Source organism: Triturus cristatus, chromosome 11 (assembly GCF_964204655.1).
Source record: "Triturus cristatus chromosome 11, aTriCri1.1, whole genome shotgun sequence".
Lineage (NCBI taxonomy): Eukaryota > Metazoa > Chordata > Amphibia > Caudata > Salamandridae > Triturus > Triturus cristatus.
The window spans coordinates 858,946,023-858,972,736 of NC_140594.1; the positions used below are offsets into that span (position 1 = coordinate 858,946,023).

At 43.7% G+C, this 26,714-nt stretch overlaps 1 protein-coding gene across 2 annotated transcripts in view; it reads left to right on the forward strand.

Moving 5' to 3' along the window:
* Positions 1–26,714, forward strand: part of NGEF (neuronal guanine nucleotide exchange factor) — a 979,475-nt gene that overhangs the window by 806,057 nt on the left and 146,704 nt on the right. For both annotated transcript variants that reach the window (XM_085634692.1, XM_085634693.1), the window contains one exon: positions 25,173–25,302. In XM_085634692.1, coding sequence (XP_085490818.1) covers positions 25,173–25,302 — 130 coding nt within the window. The remainder of the gene's footprint in view (positions 1–25,172; positions 25,303–26,714) is intronic.

The following is a 26,714-nucleotide window of genomic DNA, read 5'->3' on the forward strand; positions in this document are numbered from 1 at the left end:
GTGTAGTTGAGGTTTTTAACTTATTTGAAGGTAGCACAGAGGGTTAATATGCCTACTGCAAAGAACGTGTACCAAGTAGATTACAGAGTGCATTTAATGTAAATAGATCAGCAGGTTACTGTTTTTAAAAGAGCCATCCTTTTGTTACTTGCAATTTATAACTTAAAGTACTGATATAGAATAGTGAGGTAATAATTTTCATCTTAGAACTGCATGCACTCTGCAAAGTATAGAAAATTGATTAATGTTGCAAAAAGTGTTAATTTGTGTAGAAATGGATTCTTATTATTAAAGAAAACTCCCAACTATGCTGTTTCTTTTTTGACTCTGAGTTTGTGCTTCTCCACACCAAGCACTCCTAAACTAAACTGCCTACTAGTATGGAGAACATGTGACTCCTACACTTCTAGTCCTTTCGCTTATGTAACATTTTCTATACACTGATTTACACAAGTATGATTGATTGTCTGTGTAATGTGTGTGATGCAAAGTGCTCTGGCATACTTTACTGGTATGAGTGGCGCTATATAATGAATTCAATGCATCTGAGAGAGAGTGGTTATGGAGACTTGATCACTATTAAAGGGTGCCAGTGAGAGAATCCGTTGTGGAGATGGTCATTGTGGGCGCCAACTAACAATGTCGCACTGGGCGCCACCAGTGCTAAAGCCGGCCCTGTTCTCCAGTAGGGACAATGTGTTCTAGTTGTTGGGGTTGTCCAGTTGAACGTTGATATCACAGAGGAGGATGTAGTCTGAGTAGGCGAGAGCGTGGAGTGCGATGAAGTCGATGGTTGAGTCGCTGAAGGGTGGACAGGGTCTGGGGGGTCTGTAGATGAGAGTCCCATGGAGGGTGGTGTTTGGGTTGGTCTGGGCCTGGAAGTGGAGGTGCTCCATGTTGGTCAAGAGTTCGTCTGAGTGGGTGGTGAGGCGGAGGGTGCTTTTGTGTATGTTGGCGATGCTTCTGTCCGGTTTGTTGATGATGCAGTCCTTGTGATTGAACTTGTAGCCATCAGGGATGAAGGTGGTGATGTCCGGGGATGCCGAGCTGGAGTTCATTCAGGTTTCTGTGAGGAAGGCAATGTCAGGGTAGGCGGAGTCGTATAGGTCCCATATCTCCACGGACTGTTTATGGAAGGAGCGTGTGTTGAGCAGGATACAGCTGAGGCGATCGGGTCTGGTATTTGTCTGTCATGTAGTGGGTGGAGCTGGTGTGCGGAATAGCCTTTGCATTTTTTGTGACTTCTACTAATTGATCATATGAGTTCCAAACTGTGTACTTTAGTGAGTCATTTTAGCATGACTGACAAAATGGAATGACCCACTCGATGCATTCTGTATTACCTGCCCTTTGGATAATAGATTGAACTGTGTATAATTACAAGTTATGTAAACTATTATTGAAGAACTAGAGAGAGCATATCTACTGGGTTTTTTGGAAATCTTCTACAAAACACCCAGAAATTAATATGCTTCCTAATTCCCTCATTTTTCTCAGAAAATAGTGCCTTGTTATGTGCTTTACCACGGATAGGCCAGGAAATAGAGCCATTGCCCAACATTGTTTGAGATCCCTATCTCTGAACATAGTGATATAAAAATGCTAATTATTTTTGCATTAAAGTCACCCAAAAGTATTATCCAATCTTGAAGTGCAAGAGGTAGAACACATTGAAGATCTTGCCCTAATTTTATACCATCTATACTACCAATAGGCCAATACAGATTCACAAGCAAATATGACATTGGTTTAGTTAGCAAATGGTTAATAAAAGTTAACTTCAAACCCTGGATATTTGTATCCGGGACATACATATTCTGATAGTTCGAGAGAAGGGGTGATGGGTCCCAATTCCTTACTCGCCGTGTAGATTTAGGCAGTTCTGATTTTTGGTACTTGTCCTGGACAGGGGGAGACCCCTGACCCCCTAAATGTGCAGTAGTTTCAGAAAAGGATGTCTGGACAAGTTTTTGTGGTCGTTCTAATTCAGGAAAACATTCCAATAGGCTGGTTTCATGGTGAAAATTCTTTATATGAAGGTGATTTAAGAATTCTGTATATGTTTAATAACAGGTGAAAAACAGCCAACACGTGTTTCACCCCTTTAAATGGCCATCCGGACTGGGGCTTCTTCAGGGCGTTTCAATTAGTCAAATGGGCTAACGAGTCTTCTTGAGTTATAGCGTAAAGCGATCCTAAGTCGATCTATGTGTCTCGGGCAAAATCCCACCGGTACCTCTTCGAGAAAAAAGCAAGCATTGCTTTGTTGGCTGTTTTTCACCCGTTATTAAACCTATACAGAATTCTTAAATCACCTTCTTATTAAGAATTTTCACCATGAAACCAGCCTATTGGAATTTTTTCTGAATTAGAACGACCACAAAATCTTGTCCAGACATCCTTTTCTGATATTCTGATAGTTCCACACAACTTTGTTGATAAAAGGATTGCTAGCCCACCAGTTGCATGACCATTGATATCAGGAGTACCTGAGTTGTTAATCAAATTTTCCAAAGTAAGATTATTGTCAGCAGACCAAGTGTCTTGGAGGCAGATGAAGTCCCATTTGAATCCCACAGAATCTGGAATATTTTGGGGCTTTAAGAATAAGTCTGCCACATTCCAGGACCAAAGTGTTAAGTGCAGGCTAAAATTTTAATTGGTTGCCGGAAAGCTGATTCCTGGAATTGATTGCCCCTGCAACCCAAGTCCAATCATTGGCATCATTTTTACCCTTATGGAACGTGTGGGCTGAATTTGAAATAAGGGCCATATGTTTTGAGACCCACAGGTGATTGAAACAGTCTTAATGAGCTCAGTAAATGAATAGGACCAAGTGGAACTTGCCATATTTAAAGCTAGCTTTCGTGTAATTCCTATTGGTGATATAATCCCCAAACACTGATTTATAATGGCCTTGACAATGGTTTTTCTTAGGACAAGCATCAACACCATTACAGAGGAAAATGTCACTTGTATTAAGAATTATAGAAAGGATTAGATTAGAATTAAATACCAACTCAGCTAGGTCTTTGCTTATTTGTATTTATTTGATATCTGCTGATTGCTACATCTGTAGTTATGGATAAGAACAAAGCAAAGTGTGAATGCCATGGCAATTCAAGTACAATCGAGGCACTCAATTTTTGTTACCTCCTCGTGTTGTAAAACAATTGATCAGGGATCATCTTTTTTGTAGGAGACTTTGTGATGTCAGGTGATTTAATTTCAGCTTTGTGCACTGCATTCTGTTCTGTGGCTAAGGGATTTAAGTCTGACTCCAAAGTTGGAACCTATGGGGAGATCTCTGGCAAAAAGCTGGCATTTCTCTCCACTCCAATGGAAGTTTCTAATTGGGATTTTAACCAACTATGTAGAGTGGTTTCTTTTCAAGTGCCTACGATTTTTACCCTTCTGCTTGCTCGAACTGTTGAGTGTGTTTCCCAAGCATACAGTCTTTGAAATTTGAGTCACGATGCTTGTCTTAGGTCGCTTCTTCATACATTTCTTGACAGGTTCATCTGGAGGTAATGCATATCCGCAAGAGACTCCTCTTCTCCCACTGAAATGGATGAAATTGATAAAAATCGTATAGAGTTGTCAATTGGTGGATTTTTCCAGAGGCAATGTTACTTCCTTGTAGGGACTTCTTCGACTAAGGTTTCTAATGAATAAACTTAATCATTGCTATCAGTGAGTATTGCTGTTTTATTGATTCCAGGTGCAAATGATTTTCCTTTCTTCTTTGGAGGGAAATATATTTTTGTACCCCTGTCGATAAGTATGATATTTTGAACATCCTGGGATTCATCATTGGCATGAGTACTTGTTGGTTTATCTGGTATTTTATTGTCCCTCAGTGTACTGTTTAATATATTTAGAACAATATTCGTCATTTCGGAAATATGATAACAACGTTTTTTCTAAAAGAACAATATAGCACCCAATGTTTTGAAAGACTTGAAAAGGTGCCGAAAACTCGACATATTCCCCTTGAGCATTGAAGGATCTCTCTTAGTGGAGAACTGTGGTTTTGGACAGATTTGACCCTAAACCTAAAAAACTGCTTCGAGTAATTGGTGTATTATTAAAGATGACCATCAATGACTTTGTTGGACATTGTTTACCGAACGTTTTAATTTGAGCAATTTCTGTATCTGGGAGTGTATTATCTGTGGGAACCCCTGAGGTAAAATTGGAGAATTCTACATTTTGTGCCAACATACCCGCAGATAGATCAACACTATCTACTTCCTTGTATATTTCCATCTGTACATTTTGTAAATTTATCTCATCTACCAAAATAATTTGTTGGGAGGGACACTGGGGCTTTAAATGGGGGAAAAATCAAAGAATCGTGGGTATAGCCATTCGAGATCCTACAAATTGGGTTTTCCACCTAGACAGATTTACTTGGTGAGGTAGGATTTTCTTTTTGTGATTTTCCTTTTTCGTAGTTGTTTAACTGCTATTTTTCAGGAAAATGCCACTCCTCTAGTGTTCCATTAATTTTTTCAAAAGGAAGCAGTAAAGCATAAGTTTTAGAATTGACAGAAAAGAGTATCCTATATAGAATCCATCACACATCCTTTTTGCCTTGATTGTCTAATGTCCAAAACCTTTTTCCGTTTTTTTGTAAGTGGTATAGAACTGTATGGAAGTAGGTGTACCCTACGATGAAAATAATTTGAAGCAAACCAAATAAGATAAATAAAATTTCTGTGATGAACAGCTCAACTCGACTCACTTATGCTGGAGTAGAAAGCGAGACCGCAGCCACCTTCTGTTTTGTCAGGTTTTAAAATCCTCTCTCACACCGCCAGCCATCTGCTATAGGTGCCTGTTAAATTATAATGTGAAGCAAGTTCTGATGGAAGCTCTACTATCAAAAGCTCAACTATGTCCCTTATCACACTGAGCACCTTCTCCAGCACAGCTTTTCAAACTGGAGCCAGCGAGTCAAAGAGTGAGCCACCCTCTCTTCCTGGATCCCCAGGAACAGGGATTAACCCAAATGCAGTCCCTACGTTCACTTATGAGCAGACATGTGCACTTACTTCTACGTATCCGCTTGACAAATATAGACTCCCTAATAGCATTCCTTGAGCAACCACTGGCTGACCAAAACCAATCTCATGATCATTAAAAAGAAGCCGACCGCTAAAAAGCTGAGCAAATGACCGTTCCTACACACCAAGGCTCAGCATGGCTTCGGTGGGTGGCGTAGGTTGGGCTGAGCAAATATGGGGATGGAAGGCAAAAGTGCAGCGGCCCCATATGTTTCTTTGCAAGCTCCAAAGCCACCTGAACATGTTACAGCGCAGGGAGGGGGACGTGTGTAAATGAGGGTCCTCGTACGATATGTGCAGTACTCTAAATCTTTAAGGTTCAACTTAAAGTAGTGAAAACAATATTTAGGTACAATATATGCAGACCTACAGTTTGTTCCCGATGCAGTTTAGAGCATTTAATTAATATCTGGGAAGATGGAACATGTGAACGGTGCACACAAATGTCCATTTTACTCAGGGTGCAAGACAGTTGTAGAGGTATTGCAAATTTGATATAGGAAGCTGCTGAAAGAGCCTGCCGGCATCAGTCACTAGTCAATATTGAGCTTGTGGTGTGACGGAAGCAGGGGCTGCTCCTCCGCAATGGCGGAGTAGCATCGCCCCACTGGCTCAGAGCCAGCAGCTAATAAATAAAATATTTCATTATCGTTTTATTTTAAAAGCATCTGGTTCAGCCAGTGTGTGCAGGGAGGGGCAGGGCCAGGGCATGGTAGGGGGTAGCGGGAGTGCTAGGTGCACTCTCTAAGTGTGCATATGTGTTTGGCCGGCTGTCTCTGGCCGACCAAAAAACATGCACACAGAGGTGTCTCTAACCCGGCTGTATTGAACAGCCGGGCTAGAGAAACCCCCACAGACTCCCTCACGTGAGCGGAGTGTATTTCCAGCCAACTCAATCCAGTGCGGGGATTGGAGAGAGAGTCTGCTACAGCCCCAGTGCCTTCTGGAACAAGGAATGGAAACACCAGGTGGGATGAGGCCGGCAACTTAAGGTTCATTTCTTTATCATATTTTAAAATTATTAAACCCCCACCCGCGCTCCCCCTCTCCTCCCCACCACCTTTTATATGTGATGGCCGCCACTGGACAGAGGTAGTGTGGCTATAGTAGACTATATAAGCTCTTGTCATAAAGAAAGATCATTCAAGACTAGAGGAATGTGATGGGATGACTCGTGGAGACCAGAAATAGTGGGTATTTAGCTCTCACTCAGTCACTGAAAGTATTCAGATATTTAGAGTTTACATTCGACATATGTTTGGTGCTTGTAAGATCACGGCGCCTGGCCTTTTGCCCTATCAAGACCTTAGGAGATGAATATCGACACTGGCCTTTACTTTGACCCTTCACTTGTCCGAGCTGATACCCTAGGCGGAGTAAGGTTAGGATATAGTAAAGGTTTAGGGTTAAGCTTCCACTTAGTACATTTACCCGGGTACTCCCCTTACTGGTTATACTGGTATTTTAGGTAGTTGTAGTCAAATCAGTGGTAACGTCTTAGTAGGATCTGTGTACTGGTACATGTGACATTCAGCTCCACCAACACATCTTATAGATGTCATTTCAGGGTCACTAGGGGTCGCAGCTGTGACTCCTGACTTGCTCCTTGTGACTCCTGACTGCCTTGGCGACCTCTGGCCTCAGAGATCACAAACCAGTGGCAGGAACGGAAGGAGAACGGGGCTGGCATGAGCCCGGTTTACTTTCTGTTGATTCAGCAGCACTGGAAAGTTTTAATTCATTAGAGTTTGTTTCCTATTTCAGAATGTTTTGATATTGCAAATACATAACATTCCGCAGAGGGGCGTTGTGCACTAAAATACATGTAATTACTATTTTTCTGCAGGCTTATTACAAAGTCCCCACTTAATTTTAGGTGTGCCAACAGCAGCTACTGAACTTTGCATGTGCCTTTTCAGGACTTTGTCCTCCAGGAAAGGGGAGAAGAGAACCAACATCTAAGGGTGACCTGGCATTTTTACCTTCCTCGCATTGAATTATGGTCACCTCTCTTCTGATGTCGCCTATGAGATACATACTTAGGCCCATGTTTACTAACACTTTGTGCGGGGTTTGCGTTACTTTTGTAACATAAACCTGATGCAAAGTGTTAAGCTGTGATTTACTATCCAATGCAAATCAGGATTTGCATTGGATAGTTTCCTAAAGTAATGCAAAGTTGCGCTATGCACTGCTTTGCGCTACTTCTTATCGAGAAGAAGTTCCATGGGTGGTACATGAACATTCTTATGCATCCATCCATGGTTTTTGATGCAAATCCCTATCTACAAAAATTCATAGCCTGAAATTTGCGCCAAAATCTTACACCTCCTCAAAGCTGGCATAACTACGGGGAAGATTTTTCTTTTGCCTCGTTTTTCAAACTTTACCTGGGTGCTGCATTGTACAGCACATATTCAAAGCAGGAAAAGTGTTAAAGGATAGTTTTTGTACTGGAAGAGTCCCTTTCCAAAACAAAAACTATATCTTAAAGAACGCACACACCATTTCACTAAGGCGCAAGGGTGTGTGCGTTATCTCATGGCATTGTAAAGTGTGCCAGCTCAGAGAGAGAGGAGAACAGTGCCATATCTTAGTATATGTAGCGCTGTTCTGCTCTCTTTCTCTTTCACACAACGCAGCAACTATAGTTATTGTGCTATGTTCCGTAAATTATTTGTAAATTTGTACCTTGTGTGATGGACGCTTGAAATAATGTTTGTGCCTTTAGTGTGAACCTGAGTGGAAGAATTGAAGGCTGTGTCTGGGCTCTGGGTGATGTGTCTAGCCCTTGGTTAGGCCTTGACATATTGAACTGTGTTTTGGTATGTGGGCCTGTGCATTTGGGAATGTGTCCATGCTGGCTGTATCTGAGTAGATAACTGCTGCAAACCCAACCCGATGTATCAAGGCAGCAGTCTGGGCATATATTGGCTGCACTCATAGAATATCATGGCACTATATAAATTAATATATATGTGTGGAACAAAAATGGATCCGGAACTGCTTTATAAACCTTTTGCATTATTTATTAATCTTGCATTTAATGTTTACTCTTTCATTTATTGCTGCTATTTTGAGTTTGCGGTGCCACTACCTTAATGCCATTAAGTAAAAGGTCTTGTGACAACACTTTCTTTGGCCCTATCAGGGTCAAAAGGTCATGTGATGTCCCTTCCAATTATGTCATCAGCGATTGACCATTTGAATGGTTTCACTTCCCCAACCCCTGACATTTTGTAAATTGACATCCATGAAAGATCCAAGAGGCACAGGAAGAATGGTGTACCACTATCACGCATGAGTAGGGAGTATACAGTTGTAAACTCAACGCTACAGCAAGCTCATGCCCGAGTCTAGTTTGCCTGCATCTGCATGTCTGTGAGTAAGGCAGTGTTTAATATGAGCCAGTGGATTCCGGTGCTCGGCACTGGAACTTAATTGTCAATACCAGCGCTTGTGACAGTGTGCCACAAGATGGCGCTGTCTGAAATTGCATCAAGAACAGTCAATTATAAATTCAGTATACATAAAAAATGACTATTGCCTACCGCTCAATCCATTCTTATGGCTACGTGGGCCTGGAATAGTCTGAAGTGTCACACTCATAGGAGTGTTATGGTTATTAATTGTGTTTGTTCTGTCATTGGCGGCATTGCTAGGGACAATGTGTGGTGCAAGCTGCAGTAGACTCCTGACGAGAGCCCTGGCACTTATTTTTATTTACAAATTAAGCACTGGAGTAAGGAATGCAGGCATCCATCACTTTACCAATAAAGGGCACCTTGGTGGTGGGTTAATGCATCAGCCCACCCTTTAGGCAGTGTGGAAATCTACCTTCAGCCCCACAGAGGCTAATCAACTAGTCCCAAGGCAGGTCTGATGTTAGAAAAATTGCCTTAGGCAAGCCAGAAGATAGTGGGCCTCTGGCAAACAAGTACCAACTAATTTAAAAAGCTCATCTGAAGTAGCGGGGGGCGCGGGATATTGGTGACATCACATAAATATCATATTGTTGTCAAAACCATCATCACTTAGTAAGTGAGCATCGCAAGATACCAAATTGTTTTCCGCGGGCCTAGGTGGATTTTCAGTGTCCGAAAAGTAATAATGTCCTTAAGCTTTAAAATTATGTTAGTGCTTATTAAATACATGTTTTGCCTTCTTGACATTTTATTTAACATTCCATTCAAGCTTCACTGCACCATGTGTCTTTTTAACTGCACAACAGGGTAGAAAGAATTCAGCTACTTACTGGAATGTCATGAGAGGGCGAGGTTGCCCACGCTATCCATTGTTCATGATGTGCAACTGTCTCTGGTATGATGCCACCTAGTTGGTATTTTAGCATGATGGCCAGCATTTCTATGTTAAGGCCAGTTTTTGTTTTGTTTTTTAAATAGAAAACTTTTTTTTAAAATAGCAAAAGATGATATTTTTCCCCTTATAATGTAAACATAGAATATACAATACAAGATGCAATCTCTTAAAATTGCTTTAGAAATGTTTACAATAATTTAAAATAATTAGTGATTCCAGCAGAATTGACACTGCGAGTAGAGGATTTTACACCCTAAAAGTACCTGCTGCTGGATGCCCTGTATTTTCTCAGAAGAATTTGGCAGCAGCGCTACCTCTGATGCACAGAGATGTGCGCCAGCCCTTCCAGCTTTAATGTTAAGTCATCATCAGCAACAAAAGAGAACAGCTGCTGCTCCAGCTGGGGGGCTGGAAGTTTCGCTGTTGGGGCCGCCAAGGCCTTGAATGGACTCCCGATGAATCTCAGAGCCTTGCCAAGCCTACTGGCCTTTAGAAAAGCATGAAGACGTGGCTCTTTACCAGCTAGGCTGAACTCTCTCTGGCATCTCCTCTTTTTCACATTTGGACCCAGGAAGAGTTTCAAATAGCGCCAGGACACTTTCGGGTAGCAGTTTGCGCTCTATAAATGTCACCAAAAAAAAACTGGTCTGAAGTTCAAAAAAGCACATCATGGAGAAAGCCGAGCACGTCTCAGAGGGTTAAAGTCCTTGAGTCCACAATGCCTTCAACTGAGTTTGTCTTTAAAGAATGCAGAGGCTGAAAACACAAAACTCCTGGCTTAGTTTGAGAGGGGTGTGGAAATTCATTTTTAACGGGAGAAAAAAAGTGAATTTCTTGAGATTTTTATTATGATTTTTATAAATGTGTTGTGAAATAGGCTGTGATAGCCTTTGCAATGCAAAATATGCATTTAATGTATAAATGTCTAGATTCGGGTTTTGCAAAAGTTAATATAGTGTAGCAATCTAAGAAAGAGAGTTTAATGTAGCTGTTGGTATCACAATGTTGCCATTTCATCCCCTGCCGTTAGCCAGCAGTACTATTGTTACCCAAAACCTTAGTATTTTTTTTTAACCTATCTGCGAAGGATGAAAACAGAGTCGGCCCCATTGGGAAGTGAACCAGTGATTTTCATGTTGTGCACAAGTGTCTGCTGCAAATATTTATATTTGCCGGTTTACAGTATGCAAATCTTACAAATAGGACTCAAAGGGGTGCAAAAAGCGTCTGTTCATATGACAATGTTTGGAGGTGAAGAGCTAGTTCTCTAGAATATATAACCATCTTGATATAACGACTGTGCTACGTCACGGCATACTGGAAACACCACCATCCTTTGCAGTCCATTAAATTGCATTGGTTTAAGGGAAAAGTTTTCTGATGAGCATTCGCATGGCAAGGTTGCCATGGGACATGGTGCAAGTAAGGAAAATGGCCCTTTTGACTGCTGTTCGGGTAGTGAAATACAGCAAATACCCAGGTTCAGTGGGCTCCTCGTGGTGGGTGCTGCTGCCGAGGATAGCAGTTTTTACTCTTCCTAGTACCACAGGAAGTAAAGAGAACTCCATGAAGCTCGTCTGTTGGGCACAGCAGGTCGCATGCGGAATCTCTCCAGGCACCAGTCGCGGCTCCTCGAGGGAGTGCTGTGGGGCAGTGGGACGGGGGAGGGGCAGGGTGGGGGGTAGTAAACGCCGGCATACGGCCGATTAGAGTTCAGTACATAAATAAATAAATAAAACGAATTACTTTGCGCAGTCTGCAACGCAAATGGCGTTGCAGCACGCGCAATGTAATTCGTTTCATTTATTTATTTATTTATGTACTGAACTCCAGTCGGCCGTATACCAGAGTTTACTACCCCCCACCCTGCCCCTCCCCCACCCCGTAGCACTCCCTTGAGGAGCCGCGACTGCCAGGCACACATTGCCCACTGGGCTAAATCACCCTATTATTTCCCTTCCCCCCACTTTCGTGTCTCTAAGCCTGGACTGCTGCTGCTGGAGCTGCTGTGGAGTCTGCTTGGCTGTCAGGGGTCTTCTCTCTGCCACACCCTAGTTTTTCACAGGTCTTTTAAAAGACCATTTACGTGCCTTTTACGAACTGTTTGACCCGGCCTTGTTTTTAGGTCTCTGCTGAGCCAGCGCTTTAGCGCTGCTCTCGTGAGAGCTTTTGTAAAAGGGGGATCTGGAAGTGCAAACCAGTGCTTTCAGGCCGCCAAATACAGTGCATGTGCGCAGGGCGCGCGCACCATTTGGCAGCCTGCGTGATCATTTTGCGGCCGCTTTGATGTTCTCAGTGGGCCGCGCAGCCACTGAGAACATCAAAGCGGCCGCAAAATGATTACTTTCACTTTGCGTGCGTTCTTTCGTTGTTCTGCCGTGGCTGCCTGGTGAGCACTTGTATTCCCCTTCCAGGCAACAGGTACCCCATGACATTTGCTACACTCCAATCTCGCAAAATTCACTTCCTGCTGCCAGCATGCTCTTTCTCCCACGTATGTTCTTTCTTCCCAGATGCACATACACTTCATTATGTATAATCGTGTAATATAGTTTATCATTTCAGCTGCCCCAAAGAGAAAAAATGATTTAAAGTTATTTTTGGGTTCTCATTTCAAGAACTAAAGAGAGAAGTGCAGAAAATATTACCTGATCTGACAGTTTAGGATTTTTTTTTGCTGACGGGATGCTCCAAATAATTTCATTTAACATTTGCTTTCAGATTTCAGTTTAAAAATAGGAGCACCTACTGTACTCCATCGATGTAGCAGAAAATTGTTTGTTGGGCTAAACATGCGGATGCACTTTGGGTTACAATCTCACAATGTTTAATCTCAAGGTTTACAATTGAAGCGTCACAAGATTGCTTCTCCGGTATAGTATTTCATCACATAAAATGTCCTCGCCAAATGAAATAACAATTGTCTGTTGTTTCGCATATGATTATATCCAATTGATGCCGCATCGTTGCAGCTAGTGCGGACTTCCGTGATATGTCTGCCTCTAGGAGTGTGTACACACACTGAGTTCCCCTCACATGTGTGTCTCCTCTTACTGCGCATGAACGGGTGATTGATTCCTTGCAGCCTTCAGGACTCCCCGCTGTCGCAAATCCATCTCCGCTCTTCGCACTTCAAACAGCCCCTGCATCATTGACTTTCTGCCAGCCATCTTGCTGCCAGTGCACGCGCTGACATTTAATGATCTTTTGACGCAGGAATGTCACATTTATCACTCTTTATCAGTTGTGACAGAGCTAAATTCAAATGCAAACACGGAATGGCGACTGAATCTACTCCAGACAGCAATACGCTTTTGAGTGACATCCGCCAAGCTGGTCTGGCAGAAGGGGGACAAAGAACAGCTGCTTAAAGGGGGTGCACGAGTGAAAAGAGCGCAGTTTGAGTCAATATTTGTTTCACGAGTTACCAATAGTGACCATAAAAAACCCACACCTAACATAAATGATTAGTGCCGATAAGTTCAGATATTTCAGACTGCAGTCAAGCGACCCGCAAAAGAGCGATTGTCTATCGGACATAGCTAAATCTTACTGGTGATTTTGGATTTAACCTGACAAAAATAATTGTACCAGCTTTAGAACAAGCATTTGCAATGCAATAGTTCTCGCATTTACGTGGGTTTGAGCTATTGGCATTGTAAATGACAATGCCTTAGATTTATGTTTCAAAAACCAAAACATAAATAAAAGGCATTGTCATTTACAATGCCAATAGCTCAAACTCGTGTAAATGCGAGACCTATTGCATTGCAAATGCTTGGTTTTTTTCCACTGGTTCCAGTACCCCCTGGGTCCCCACTCTGCCTATTCGCTATTCTTTACATTTGTATTTTACTTTTCCAGCCACAGTGGGAGAATGCATTTAGTGAAAAGGCATCTTACGAGTAGAGATGCCACCGTTCCAAAAGGAAAAATACAGGCCGTTTTTTGTTGTTTCAATAGTCTGCAACGGTCTCCCTTTGACGCTAAATAGGGCAGCAAATAAAATGGTATGTATTCATTCGTAACATGACTTTTCTGTCTTTGTTTCCTTTAATTATTAGTCACGGATCAGTGATTCAGCCCTATTAATTACTTAAAAGTGTTATTTATATTTGCTGTTTCAAGCATGCACGAATAAGTGCTAAAAATACCAGCTTCAGGTGATTTTGGTTATTTTTGTATGAGCTGGCACATCAAAATACTGTTAGTGCCGTTAGAAATCCGATCAGCTGGCAACCCTGATCGGGAGATTGAAAGTTTGTAGCAGGATCAGCAAATTGTTTATTTCCTCCTCCCTCCATCCCTGATTGATGCCATAATAGCAATAGTTTAACTTATATCTGAAACCCTATGCCAGCCGTCAATACAATGCCGAGTTACTCCAGGTGTCTGGATATACATCCTCCATTCAGACAACTCACTCCTCATTTGCACCGCTCACCCTTCACTTTCACACTCACCCTGCACTCACAGTGATCACACATCACATGGCACTCCCTCTGCTCACCATGCTCTCATGCCATTCACCCTCCTCCTTCCCTGCATGCATATGACACTCCACTCACTTGAAACTTTCACCACTAACCCTACACTCCCAGCGATCACACTGCACTCACACTGTTACCCTGCACTCCAAATGTTCATCCTCCTCTTAGCTTGCGCTTTCATGAGCACATCGCTCGCCCTGCACTCACAGTGACCACACTGCACTCATGCCCCTCGCCATGATCGTATGCCGTTCTCCCTCCACTTACCCTGTGGTCACATGAGCACACTGCTCACCCTGCACTCAGTGATCACACTGCACTCACACCACTTACCATGCACTCACGCTTTTCATCCTGCACTTACACAAGCACACTACTCACCCTGCACTTATGTGACACTTCAATCACCTTTCAGCAGTGGCGGCTCCCCCATTGCGGTGTGGGGGCGTCGCCCTACTGCTTTCTCACAGTGCAAGAAGGCAGAAACATAAACGGTAAAAACTACCATTTATGTTTCTGCTTCTCGCACTGCGAGAAGCAGAAGTGCCTCTGTGCCTGGTTGGGGGCGGGCGGGCGGATGAGCAGTCCTGCTCGAGGGCAGCAGGGGAGTGGCTTACCCACTGTTATGGGTACTGACTGTTTGGTCGGCCCCAGGGCCGAACAAAGCAGCCATGCGCACTCTAGGGTGACCAACCATCCGTAAATTTCACGGACAGTCCGTAATTTCGGCCGTCTGTCCGTTGTCCGTGAAGGATTCTTTAACGGACGCCATTTGTCCGTAATTTTAACCGGGCACTGGTCGCACCACCCTAAAGCCGATGTTCCGTTGTTTCCACCCACCTCCCCGCTTGACTCCGGGGTGTAACAGACTCCGATGCAGTACCAAAGCTCGGATACCCAGCAGCATTGGAGAGGCACAGCGGGATGGCAATCCTCACACCTTCCACCCTTGATGAGCTGTTAAGAGATGTTTGAAGGTGACTGAGAGGGAGGGGCTGCAGCTTCAGGCGCAGGGGCATCTATTCAGATGCAAACAGCCCTGAATGCGGCATGTCTCTGCAATTTAGAGGGGCCTCACACTTTCCCTTTCTGCCCAAGGCCCCGTGGCAAGACAGCGAGGCAGCACGTGGTTCTCTGCACAGAGCTTAATTACTGTCACTAAATTTTAAGCAAACCTCGGTTCTTCAAACATGAAGTCTATAATGTAATAAAATAAAGAAATGGCACAATCGCACCCACACTGATTAAAAAAGTATGGAGGACAATCAGTTAAATCAGTTCTCCTGGAGTATCTCCTTTAAGTACTCTACATCACAGTGGGGGATGGCAAAACTAACATTTTAGAAAGAGAGCCTGTTGTCTCGTTGTCATGTCCAGGAGGGGGTGAGGAGCCCTACCCCACCCTGGAAGAGACCAAGATGATACTAGAATACTGCATGCCCACCCCTGTGCCCACCCTGGTGGATCCTGTTCCCCCTCCTGTGATGACTCCTGCCCCCCCCCCCCCAGTGATGGCTCCTCTCCCCCCTGTGGTGCATCCTGTCTCTGCTCTGGGTGGCTTATGTCCCAGTCCTGGAATGGCTCCTGCAGCGAGGGTGAAGTTCTTGATGGGCCTCTTCTCAAAAAGGCTCTGCTCAAAATTAATATGAAAAGGTGGGCGAGTGAGTAATTAAAGGGGTGGGTGGATGGCTGTATGAATGAGTGAAAGGGTGAATGGATGGATGAATGAAAGATTGAATAGATGGATAATGAGAGAGGATGAGTGGATTGATGAGTGAGTGGAAGGATGGATGAGAGAAAAGATAAATAGCTGGGTGGAATGGTAGCTGGATGGGTAAAAAGGTGGATGAATGAGTGAAAGGGTGGATGAATGAGTGAAAGGATGGATGAGTGAAAGGATGGATGAGTGAAAGGATGGATGGTGAGTGGGTGGATGGATGAGTGAAATGATTTTTGATTGATGAATTGATAAGTGCAAGGGTGAATGGATGGATGGATGAGTGAAAGGGTGGATGTAAGGATGGATGAGTGAATGAAAGGGAGGGTATATGGACAAAAAGATGAATAGATGAGTGAAGGAGTGAAAGGATAGATGGATGAGAGAAAGGATGGATGAGTGATAAGGTCAATGGATGAATTCATGAGTAGATGGATGGGTGGATGGATGGATGGAAGGAAGGAAGGATGGCTAAGTGAAAGGGTCGATGGAGAGAGAAAGGGAGGATGGATGGATGACTGAAAGGGTGGATGGGTGGAAGGATGAGTGACCAGGTAGATGGATGAGTAAGTTAAAGCATGGCTGGATGGGTGAAAGGGTAAATGGCTGGATGGATGAGTGAATGGCTGGATGGGTAGAATAGTGGATGGATAAGTGTACAGATGCATAGGGTGAAAGGGTGGATGGATGGATGAGTGAAAGGGTGGATGGATGGATGGATGAGTGAAAGGATGGGTGAAAGGATGGATGAGTGAGATGATAGTTGGAAGGATACATGATGGATAGGTTTGCAAATGGTTGAATATGTTTGGATATGGCTGGGCTTACTTATATACTATTGCACAACCTCCTCTGATGTGTCTGTAAAACGTACCTATTGTCCTGAAGTTTTGTCCTTAATTTTGACCACCTGTCCTGAATTTTGACCCTTTGTCCTGAATTTTTACACTCACCGTCCTGAATTTGCACCAATGCCAGTTGGTCACCCTAGCGCACTCCCCCTTTTAGGTCTCGGCTAGCGAAGGCTGCGCTTGCGCAGTCTCGCTCGCGAGATTTAATGACTTGAAGAAGAGGGGCTTGAACCCGTCCCTCTTCTCCCCTGTTCTCCATTGGCTGGCCTCTTGAATGCTGGCCAGCCATTGGAGAAGAGGTCAGTCATTCCGATTAGGCCCCGTCCTTTTCGGATCCGAAAATGCCGCTGCCTTTCTCCGAGGCATTTCTGCTCTGCCTCGGAGAAAGGCGGTGGTGTCTCCTACCAGCTCCATCTGACCACATCCAGGCTTACTCTGGTTTTCTTAAGCTCCTCCTATTCGTGTTTTGTCGAGTTCACGGAGGTTTGTTGCTTTAGCTTGCAGCAGGTTTCTTAGCTGTCTTGTTGACGTTGTTCGACGTCCGCGGCGTTTTCCTTTCGGCGGCCTACGTGTTTTGCAGGAACTGTGATGGCAATGGTGTGGGTGGCGGTGCACGCTCAGCGCGCAGTCGAAAACCCAGCCTCTGCCTGACGTTAATAAACAGCAAGAGCTCGCCGCGTGCCCCGTGGGCCTCAAATAGTTCAGTATGCAACAAGGGAGTGCAGGCCCGGCACGAGGATGGAAAATGTAGTATCGGGTTACAGTTTGAAAATATCGCTGGAACACGTTGGTCGCTGCCACACTATTAACTGGCTGCGTACCTGCGCCTACGTCTTGAACGGATACATGGGCCTACAAAATGATGCTCCGGCTGCGTCACCGTGATTTTTGGAGCCATGAGACTGGGAGCTTGCAGGCAGCGTCTGGCGCGGAGGTAGGCTGGGTGCCTTTGGGTGGAAGGCTGGGGTAGTCATTATGCAGCACTTGTTGCATTACTGTGGCAGCCATGCGTCTAACGTTTATGTGCACGGCCGCCCGCCATACTTTGTTTAAGCAGTGAGATGTCCAACACGTTTTAACACGGTAGAAGCTGAGACGCTTTTCAGCATAAGTCCATGCACTCCCTGAACCACGTTGTGCTGGTTCTCGAACTGGTTATATTTGCATTGTTAATCCATCGTAGTCATGAAGACCATGCAAGAAGATTCATCTAACTATACCCATATACAACCTGGCATGCTTTCCAATCCTGGCAAACCCACCCTGATGTTTTGCTAGTGAGATGCGCAACATTATGTGTTAGGTTTTTCCCATCACTCCACAATCCGAGCCCTGGTGTGCGCACACAAACTACATATTGCTGCAATACGTTTTGCGTTAGCTGGCCGGCAGCTGTTTTTCTTGACCACGTGACCATTGCTGGCGAACTGTGAAAAGTACTTTGGCACTGTAGTTCTTTATTACAGATCTTAGGTGGCTACTAGGCTAAGATGGTCGCCATGGTCCCGCATTGTAAAATCATCCGTGCTAGTCCTATTTCTATTTCTCTATTTTGCTTCATAGAAAGGCACACTGTTATGTATCCACGGTGATGGTCAGGCGTGAATGAGAATAACTAGTGACATAGCCACTAAGTGCTTGACACTGATTAAGTTGATCAACCTCCGGGTGCTGCAAAGAAAAGCGACATAATTTGCATTAAATACCCCTTAAAGAGGAACACGCATTTCACAATGTTGAGTAGGGGCCATGACAATGAGGGAAGTCAGAATTGCTCCAATATTGTTGACTGCTTGTTCCTCTTTAGTATTGATGCATGTGTATGTGGGGAAGGTAAAAAACAGTTCTAATACGTTTTAGTAGTGCGAGCACATACTAAGCGCTAGCGTCCAAGTAAATTCATCATACTGTCAATCATGGTATTGTACATGTTAGCTTGTGGTTCTATCCAGTATGATTAAGAATAGTTGTGCTACTGCGGTACCAGTAAATTGTTGTTCATTTTAGTTCCATATTCCCAGAGCATTCACATTATGTGTCAAACTTCTATAAGGTTTCTAAACTCCCACAACTCTAAACAGCAGTATTGACTGAGCTGTTCTTCACACCTTCTGGTTTGCTTGAAAATGCACCATTTGCCCACTCTTTTCAAAAAAATCTCAGGGGAGAACCCCCCGTAGGTGGTTCTGGCTCGCTCGCCGCAGTGAAGTAAGACAATTGTTTTACACTCACCACTTTCAAATGTCACCAGCCGCCACTGCCTGTCACTCATGTCTCACTCTGCAATATCCCTCAAACAAGCACATCACTCACCATGCATTCGTTCCTCCCACTCTGCACTTTCACCCACACCCAAACTCACCTGTCACATAACTCACCCTGCAGTCACTCCTTTCACCCTACTCTTACACTGTTGCATCACCCACTGTGCATTTAAAGGCACCCCTTGTCACTCACACAGCTCGCCCTTCATTCATATGGGCATAGCATTCACCCTGCGCAAACAAGCACAGCACTCACCCTGGAGTCGCACCACTCACTGCACTTCCTCCTCTCACCCTGCAATCACACAGACAAGCCTGCATTCAGCGAGGCACTCTGTTCATCCTACCTGCACACAGGGACAGTAGTGTTCCGGAACTCATAGGGATACACCAGTCACTCTGCACTAACTCCTCTCACCATGCACTCATCAGTCACTCTCACAGATGACCCTTTACTCTCGCCACTCACCTTTCACCACACACAGGCACACCATTCACCCTGCATTTACACCACTCACACCATCCTGCTCTCACTCCTCTCACTCTGCAACCATTCCTCGCAACCATTCCTCTCACCCAACACTCACATGGGCCCTCCTCTTACATTGCATACATGCTGCTCACCCAACACTCACATTGGCACATTTTTCTCCGTACACTCGCACCACTTATGCTGCACTCACTCACAAAATTTCGACCATCACCCAGCACTTACATGAGCACACCTCTTACTCTGCACATATCAAAATGACACAACTTTCATGAATATATACATATTTCTACAAAGCAACCCACTGAATACCTGTTCTTTCCGTAGTATTGTATTGTAATTGTATTTATATAGCGTTTACTACCCCATATGAGGTGTTGAAGCTCTTTTCGGCTAGTAGCACGCTACCCCGGAACCCAAAAGGATTAGTGGTGAATAGTGCTAGACGATGACTTAATTCCATCTGCAACAATGGGGCTGGTGGATTGAGAATGTGGGATGGCACAAGAGTATGACACACGCTCCTCAATCCAGCACATACCCCAATTGCTGGGAGCAGGACTGGCTTTAGAATGGTGCGACCGGTGCAGCCGCACCTGACGTTTACTTTGGTGAAGGGCACTGTGTTTTTAGGTCTCGCCTGAGCCAGCGCATGCGCTGACTCAGGCGAGACATTTAGTATACGGGAATTCAAAGTGCTACGAGCGCTGGCCTAACACTTGCGTTCTTGCGAGCGGGAACGTGCACAGCTGCCAGCTTTCAGCACCCGAGGCACCATCTGGAGCGTGATTGCATTGCTTTCCCTTTTGGCGGTGCTGCGCGCGCACCACTCGCGTGTTTGCCGGCACGCGAGCGCGCACACCCCTGCAATACTTGTTTTAAATTCTCATGGCATCAACTTTACACCTACATGGAGTATGCACTATGCACACGGGTCAGGTGCGAATAGACATGCGCTGCATTTTATGCTGAGATAGCTGATTAATTACATTGCTTGTCAGCCATTGCCAGAAGTCTTGCACCTGCCACCTGGAGGGAAAGCTCACGGAAAATGCATGCCAAATAAATGTAAAATTTTAAAAACAAGGCCACTAGATGGCTGCAGACACACACACGCACGCACACACTAACAGCTTTCACCCACAGACTGCAAGACTGAGAATGGAGTCCTGTGACAGACAGTAAAGCTGTTTCAAGTAATTTCAGGGCAGGCCTGGGAAGGAGGTCTGCATTATATACAAACCATTAACCCAGGCTTTTAACTTGTTTCTGCAGTTGACGAGCACAAATAATATTTTTGTGGCAGTTAGTTCAAATCTGAACAACTGAAATGCAATGGTTCAGTGCTTCCAATACCGAGCGGCTTCTGCGTCCCTTTCATTATTTACAGAGATAAATTTGTCAAAGCTGTGCAAAACTTATGAGAATTTGCATTGCTCAATCAATACGTTCACTTGATTTTGGCATGTCTGCATGTTTTTTAGAATTTTAAAATGACAGAAATTCAGTAGTAATCCATAGCTGTATATCCTGAAAATCAAATCCCAATCGAACTTGTTTTGAGTTCCCAACTTGTATAAATGTACTGACATCACATCGGATTGCAATTTAAGTCACTCATTTGTTATCTAAGTGTACAAATAGTTAAAATGGTAATGTCGAGTAATAGTTCATAATAATTGACGATTGATTCCTGGAGACTTTTATGAAAAGTTTGGTTTTGCCCGCGCACGAAATAAAAATAACAAAAATAAAGCAAAAAATGTTATCTCAAAAGTGTGAGTCGTAAGAATAGAATGACTAACCTCAGTACCACACTTTAGTGATGAATAATTGTTGTTACATCACCTCCAGACAAGCTGCTAAAATAGTTCACTTGATAAATGTAGACACTGCATAGATGTGTGTTCTCAGGTCTTTTTTTCAGCAGGCCAGGGTTGATAATTACCTTCTGAGTTAAATCAATTAAGAACTTTTTTAGAAAAAAAGAACACCTGTCAACAATGATACATGAAATGTACCATTAATTTACTTAAAATAGGGATTCTGAAATAAAGAATTATTTTGTTTAGTTTTAATTTGTATATACCTGGATTTCTTGCATTTTTGACTTATGGGCAGTGAGAGGCTGCCAACCAATCTCTCACTGCTTGTGCTTTATCCTCAAATATGGTGGTCGTTTTGGACATCCTAATTGAAATATTACACTTTAAAAAAATCATGGTAAAATCGTGCAAAGACTGTTCAGGTAGCATGACATTCAAATACAGAGTGAGACACTGTGTGACCTTTTCCCAGCCCATGTGAGACTGAAAACATGCAGATAAAGCTGTTGGTTTAAAATGTCGGTAAACACAGTTTTAATTGTTTTGCCCTACATCTCGCACTAATAGAGTAAGTTATACCATGATATAATAAAGGCAACAATGATGCCATGCATAATGTCAAGAGTTGAAGGATGGAAGTCTTCCTATCTTACGTATTTCAATACTAAACAAGCATTGGCATAGCCAATAGGTCTCGCCTTTGGGACCTTATAAGTGTTTAGCTATGCAACAGTTGCATAACTAAATACTTATAAGGTCCCAAAAGCGAGACCTATTGGCTATGCAATGCAGCCTTTGCGGCCGCGAAAGTGAAAGTGATCGCGCTCGCGATCAAACATCAAAGTGAAAGTAATCGCGGTAAAGCGCGGCGCGCGCGCCCGCGCACATGCACTGTAGCTCTATGCTGGCCTGGTAGCACTTTTTGGAGCCCTCTCAATAAGTCTCGCCAGACCAGCGCATGTGCTGGGTCAGGCGAGACCTAAAAAGGACACCAGAGGGCTGTTAAGGCATATCCTTAGGGTAGCTTTATATTGACCAGAATGGCAGCACTTTTAAACAAGCATTGGCATAGCCAAGAGGTCTCGCCTTTGGGACCTTATAAGTGTTTAGTTATGCAGCACAATAACCTTGGTGCAACAACATTAACTGTTGCATGGCTAAGCACTTATAAGGTCCCAAAGGCGAGAACAATTGGCCATGCCAATGCTTGTTTGTGCAGTGGCTTATCATAAATTAGCACGGAAGGTTAATGTGCCTGCTGCAAAGAACGTGTACCATGCAGATCACAGAAATGAGCGTAAGTGAATTGAGTAGCACTATAAAAAAAAAATGTACGTCAGAGAAAGGCTATGGAAAGATGAGGTGCACTGTTGGGGAGTGGTAGTTAGGGTATTACACCCCGCCCCCTCCAAGTTCGGGTCTAGTTGTATCCCTGAATCTCGCTCATCAACATTATCCAGGCCTCTGTGTGCCCACAGCCTTGGCTTCTGTACAGTTGTTTTCTGGTGTTTCTGCATCTCTTGAACAGTGATGAAGACATTGCTGCTTGTTGATGTTTGTCTACAATATTGAAGTCCCTCTTCTCTTTTGTTCTTTAACCTTACATCTGCCTTGTCTAATTCTCTGTATTTCCTCGACTTCACCTGGTTTCTGCCCATTCCCCCCCCCCCCCGCCTATTTTTGACTATGTCTAATATGCTACACTTAATTGCTCTCCCTTTCCTTCCATGCATATTTTCGTTCCTTATCTCTGACCCTTTTTTTATGTCTCGCACCTTCTTACCCTCTTTCCGCGCCCGTTCCATCTCTCTCTCTCTCTCTCTCTCTCTCGCTCGCTCGCTCGCTCTCTCTCTCTCTGCTTCCGGCGTTCTCCTCACCCGCCTTCACTTCTCTCTGTGACACCGAGCGGTATTTTTCTTTCATTAATAGGGCAGGAACAAGATGTGTTGGATTTTTGCCGCTAAAAATAGGCCGCGGTGATTGACAGTTCAGTGAATGAAACTGCGCCTGCTTCAAGGCAGGCACAGGATGTGAAGAAAGGAGTGGGGGCAAAGCGTGGGCTAGTGTACTATTAAATCATTCACACATCTAGACGGTGGTAGAGTGGACACGATAGGACAGTCCCGTGTGGACAGTTTAGCGGGCAGCCACGGTATATCGCGAAGGAACAGTCTTGTGGAAGTCTCTGCGATGTGGAGAGGCGGGCATGGAAAAACCATGGCTGCGCGGGCATGCTGACAGCGTGTGAATACTGGCCCAGCTGGCTGCGTTTCACCGTTTTCTGCGGCGGATGAGCACATTTGTCTGACATACACTTGTTTAGTCAGTTGTCATTTCTTGGCACGGTTCTAGAACATTCTAAATGATTCAGTTTGTAACTGCGTTTAATACCTTTCCGTTGGGCGCCCTTTCATTGCCTGCCAGATACTAGCTCTCTTGGTTACTTGCTTTTGCATCGTACATTGGCAGACTCTAGTCCAAGTGCTAACTGATGTAATTTATTTTATTTTGTACAGCCCTTACTGTCGTTTAGGAGGGATTTGAATAGGAATGAAAAAGTGCTCTGTGCAAAATACAAATGCTTGGAACATAACAGGGGCAACAGGTTTAAAGAGAGAAAGGAAATACGTTGTAATCGCATGTTCGAAAATAAAGGTTGCATCATAGGTATATCTTATGCCCATCAAGGTGAATGCCTAAATGGCAAATAGGTTTCCCAACCTTTCCTGAATTACAGACCTCCTGGGTAATTTTTAGGGTGGAGAAGGAGAGAGTTCCCAAGAGTCGCTTGCCAGAGGGATCTCCCACTGAACTGCTTATATTTAAAGGCTTATACACAGTGCTTAATTTGAGCTGGTGGTTTTCAGTGCTCAGCACTGGCACTTACTTAATCATCAACACCGGTGCTTTTCATGAGCACCAGGTAAGGATACATTTATTTAGTGTAGGCACAGGGAGATTAAGTGATTTGCCCAGAATCACAGGATGTTGAGCCGATGCCAGAATTTGAACCTGGTTCCTCAGGGCCGAAGTCGGCAGCCTTTATGCCACATTCTCTCCCCAATTTCATGGTTAGTAGTTGGTTCTGTTTTAGGAGGCGCTAACAGAAGAAATGGGCTGGTGCAAGCTGGTTTAAGGCATTGGCTGAATCAATAATATAGGCACATTCACACTGGACAAAGGAATTGCAGTACCCATTCTTTACTGTAGTAGTCAAACTACCGTTGTCATAAAACTCTTTGTCATTTGAAGTGGCCACCAGTGCCGACCACATGATGTGGCCATTTCTAAACCCGGATTCAGCTGTGTTTAAGTTGTAAAAATATAAGTGCTAGGGCCCTGGCCAAGAGGCAACTGCAGCTTGCTCCACCCATTGCCCTTACAGAGCTGCCAATGACAGTACCAACACAACTACTAACCATCACACTGCTACATGTGTGACAGTTCAAACTATTCCACACCCCTAAAGCTATAAGAATGGCTTGGGTGTCAGGTATTAGTTATTTTTAATCTATAATGCATGAATAAACAACGTTTGTGTCCATCTCTAAATTAGAAGACAGCGCCACCATGTCGCTGGCCGTCATAAGTGCTGGTGTTGATAATTAAGTACCGGTGCTGAGCACCGGAAACCACCGGCTCAAATTAAGCACTTGGATTGGGACATAATCAGAATATTGTGTTGGTCAATAACTCTGGATAGTTCCTGATTCAAGGCATGTGCCAAGGTTATAGCAAAGAGTGGCAGCAATAAAATTGGTCTGTAGTTTTTAAGTACCATAATGTTTGCCAATGTTTTTTGAAGGAGATGAATCACAGTGGCTTGCATCCTCCTAGCCTGAGGGTAAATATTCACTTCTATGACATTGTCACATAGTTCAGTAAGGTGGATGGAAATAATCTCCCAAGGTAGCTAAAGAATATGTGGTGCACACGAATCAGTGGGAAACCCCGATTTTGAAGTGAGGAAAATCTCCCTGACGTGTAATTGATTAAGGGTTGAACATTGTTGAAGGATTCATACTCTGTCGACAGTTGAAATCATCCTAAAAATAAATGTGAGCGTCAGTGATATTCTCCAAATGGAATTTCAGATAGGTATCTTCATTTTTTTCCCTTTGTCTTTTCTGTGTGTCTGTCTCTAGCCAAGAGAAGCCAGCTTTCCGCGAGGTGATCTCACAGCTCGAGTTGGATCCAAAATGCAGAGGTCTTCCATTCTCCTCCTTCCTGATCTTGCCTTTTCAGAGGATCACGCGTCTCAAACTGCTGGTACAGGTGAGCCTCCCCTGGCACCTCTGAATAACTGATGGAAATGCTTACACTGGCCATAACTTCAGCTCCAGCTCCATCCACACCTTCCTCTGAGCACACGCCGATGCATACACCACGCATAAGATTCTTTCACACTCTGTATTGTGGTCTTTATCCCTCTCCTCAGCTACACAAAATAAATGTCTCCATTGAACACTGTCTGTTGCTTAGACATCACACACAGAAAGACCACTTTCACACTCTGACAGCACTGTTGTCTCACATACACACATATCACATACTGCCCTTTCAGACTTAACGGAACTCCTGCTCACTCAGACTCCACTAAGGCAGTGGAGCCATTGAAATGATCAGTCTTTTAATACAAAACAAACACCACACGTGCGGCACCTCTAACAAATATAGATACACCTTCTGACAGACACCCCTGCACACGCTCAAGCAAAAGACAATACCTTCTTACACTTCTTACACTTATTCACTACATGCACACAATCTGTAATATCCTTTTACACTTAAAAGGGGAAGAACTTTTAAGAAAAGACTAGTTTTTCTCTCTATGGAGATTTTAACTTCAGACATCAACCTACCTAAAATTACTTTCATAATTCCTATTTTTACCTTTCTGGTAAGCATTCTCATTCTTAAGGCGGTTATACCATTTGTGAATTGCATTCAACAATTAAAACAGAACTTGACTCAGAAAAGGAAAATAATCGTCCTAGATATATTAAAGAACTTGCAAAGTAAAAGATTAGATCTTCTTTTACTTTACTCTAACAGAAAATAATTTTTTTTATTTTGCAACACTGCCTCTGTAGTAGGGTACCTACATAAAAAAATATGCTTTTAAAAAAGTTGAACATTGAGCAGATATATAGTTTCGGACAGGGAAATCCAATAGAAGTTCCTCCTAAGATTTCCACCATTTACATGGGTATGTCCATTTCTCTAAACTCTACTTAAGTCAATCGGAGGTAAGCCCTTTGAAGGGAGCTATGCTTTGGTCTTTCAGTTTCGTAAAACCTTAAACCCTTCTGGGATAAAGACTACTCTTCAGTGATTTATATGTTTGTGTTCATTGCTAAAATCTTACCCCCAGCATTAGTTGCAGCCTGTCTCAATGAAGGACCTAAACTAATGTGTAACTCATCCTAAGATGACAGTCCCCAAAGGGTGAAAGGTTGGCATCTCATTTGACCAAATCTCTGCCTTCTTGTTCGTTATAAGGGAGAGCTGTGCTTGTCCCTTCCTTTCTCAAAATATGAATCCTTGCATTGAACCTGCTTTATTGTATGCACTTGTACTTATTTGTGTTCCACACTTACTCTGCATGGTAATTTTTTTAACAAACATGTGCTTGTCTAAACTATGCTAACATAAGTCATATGCTTACATTGAAAATAACATGAGTC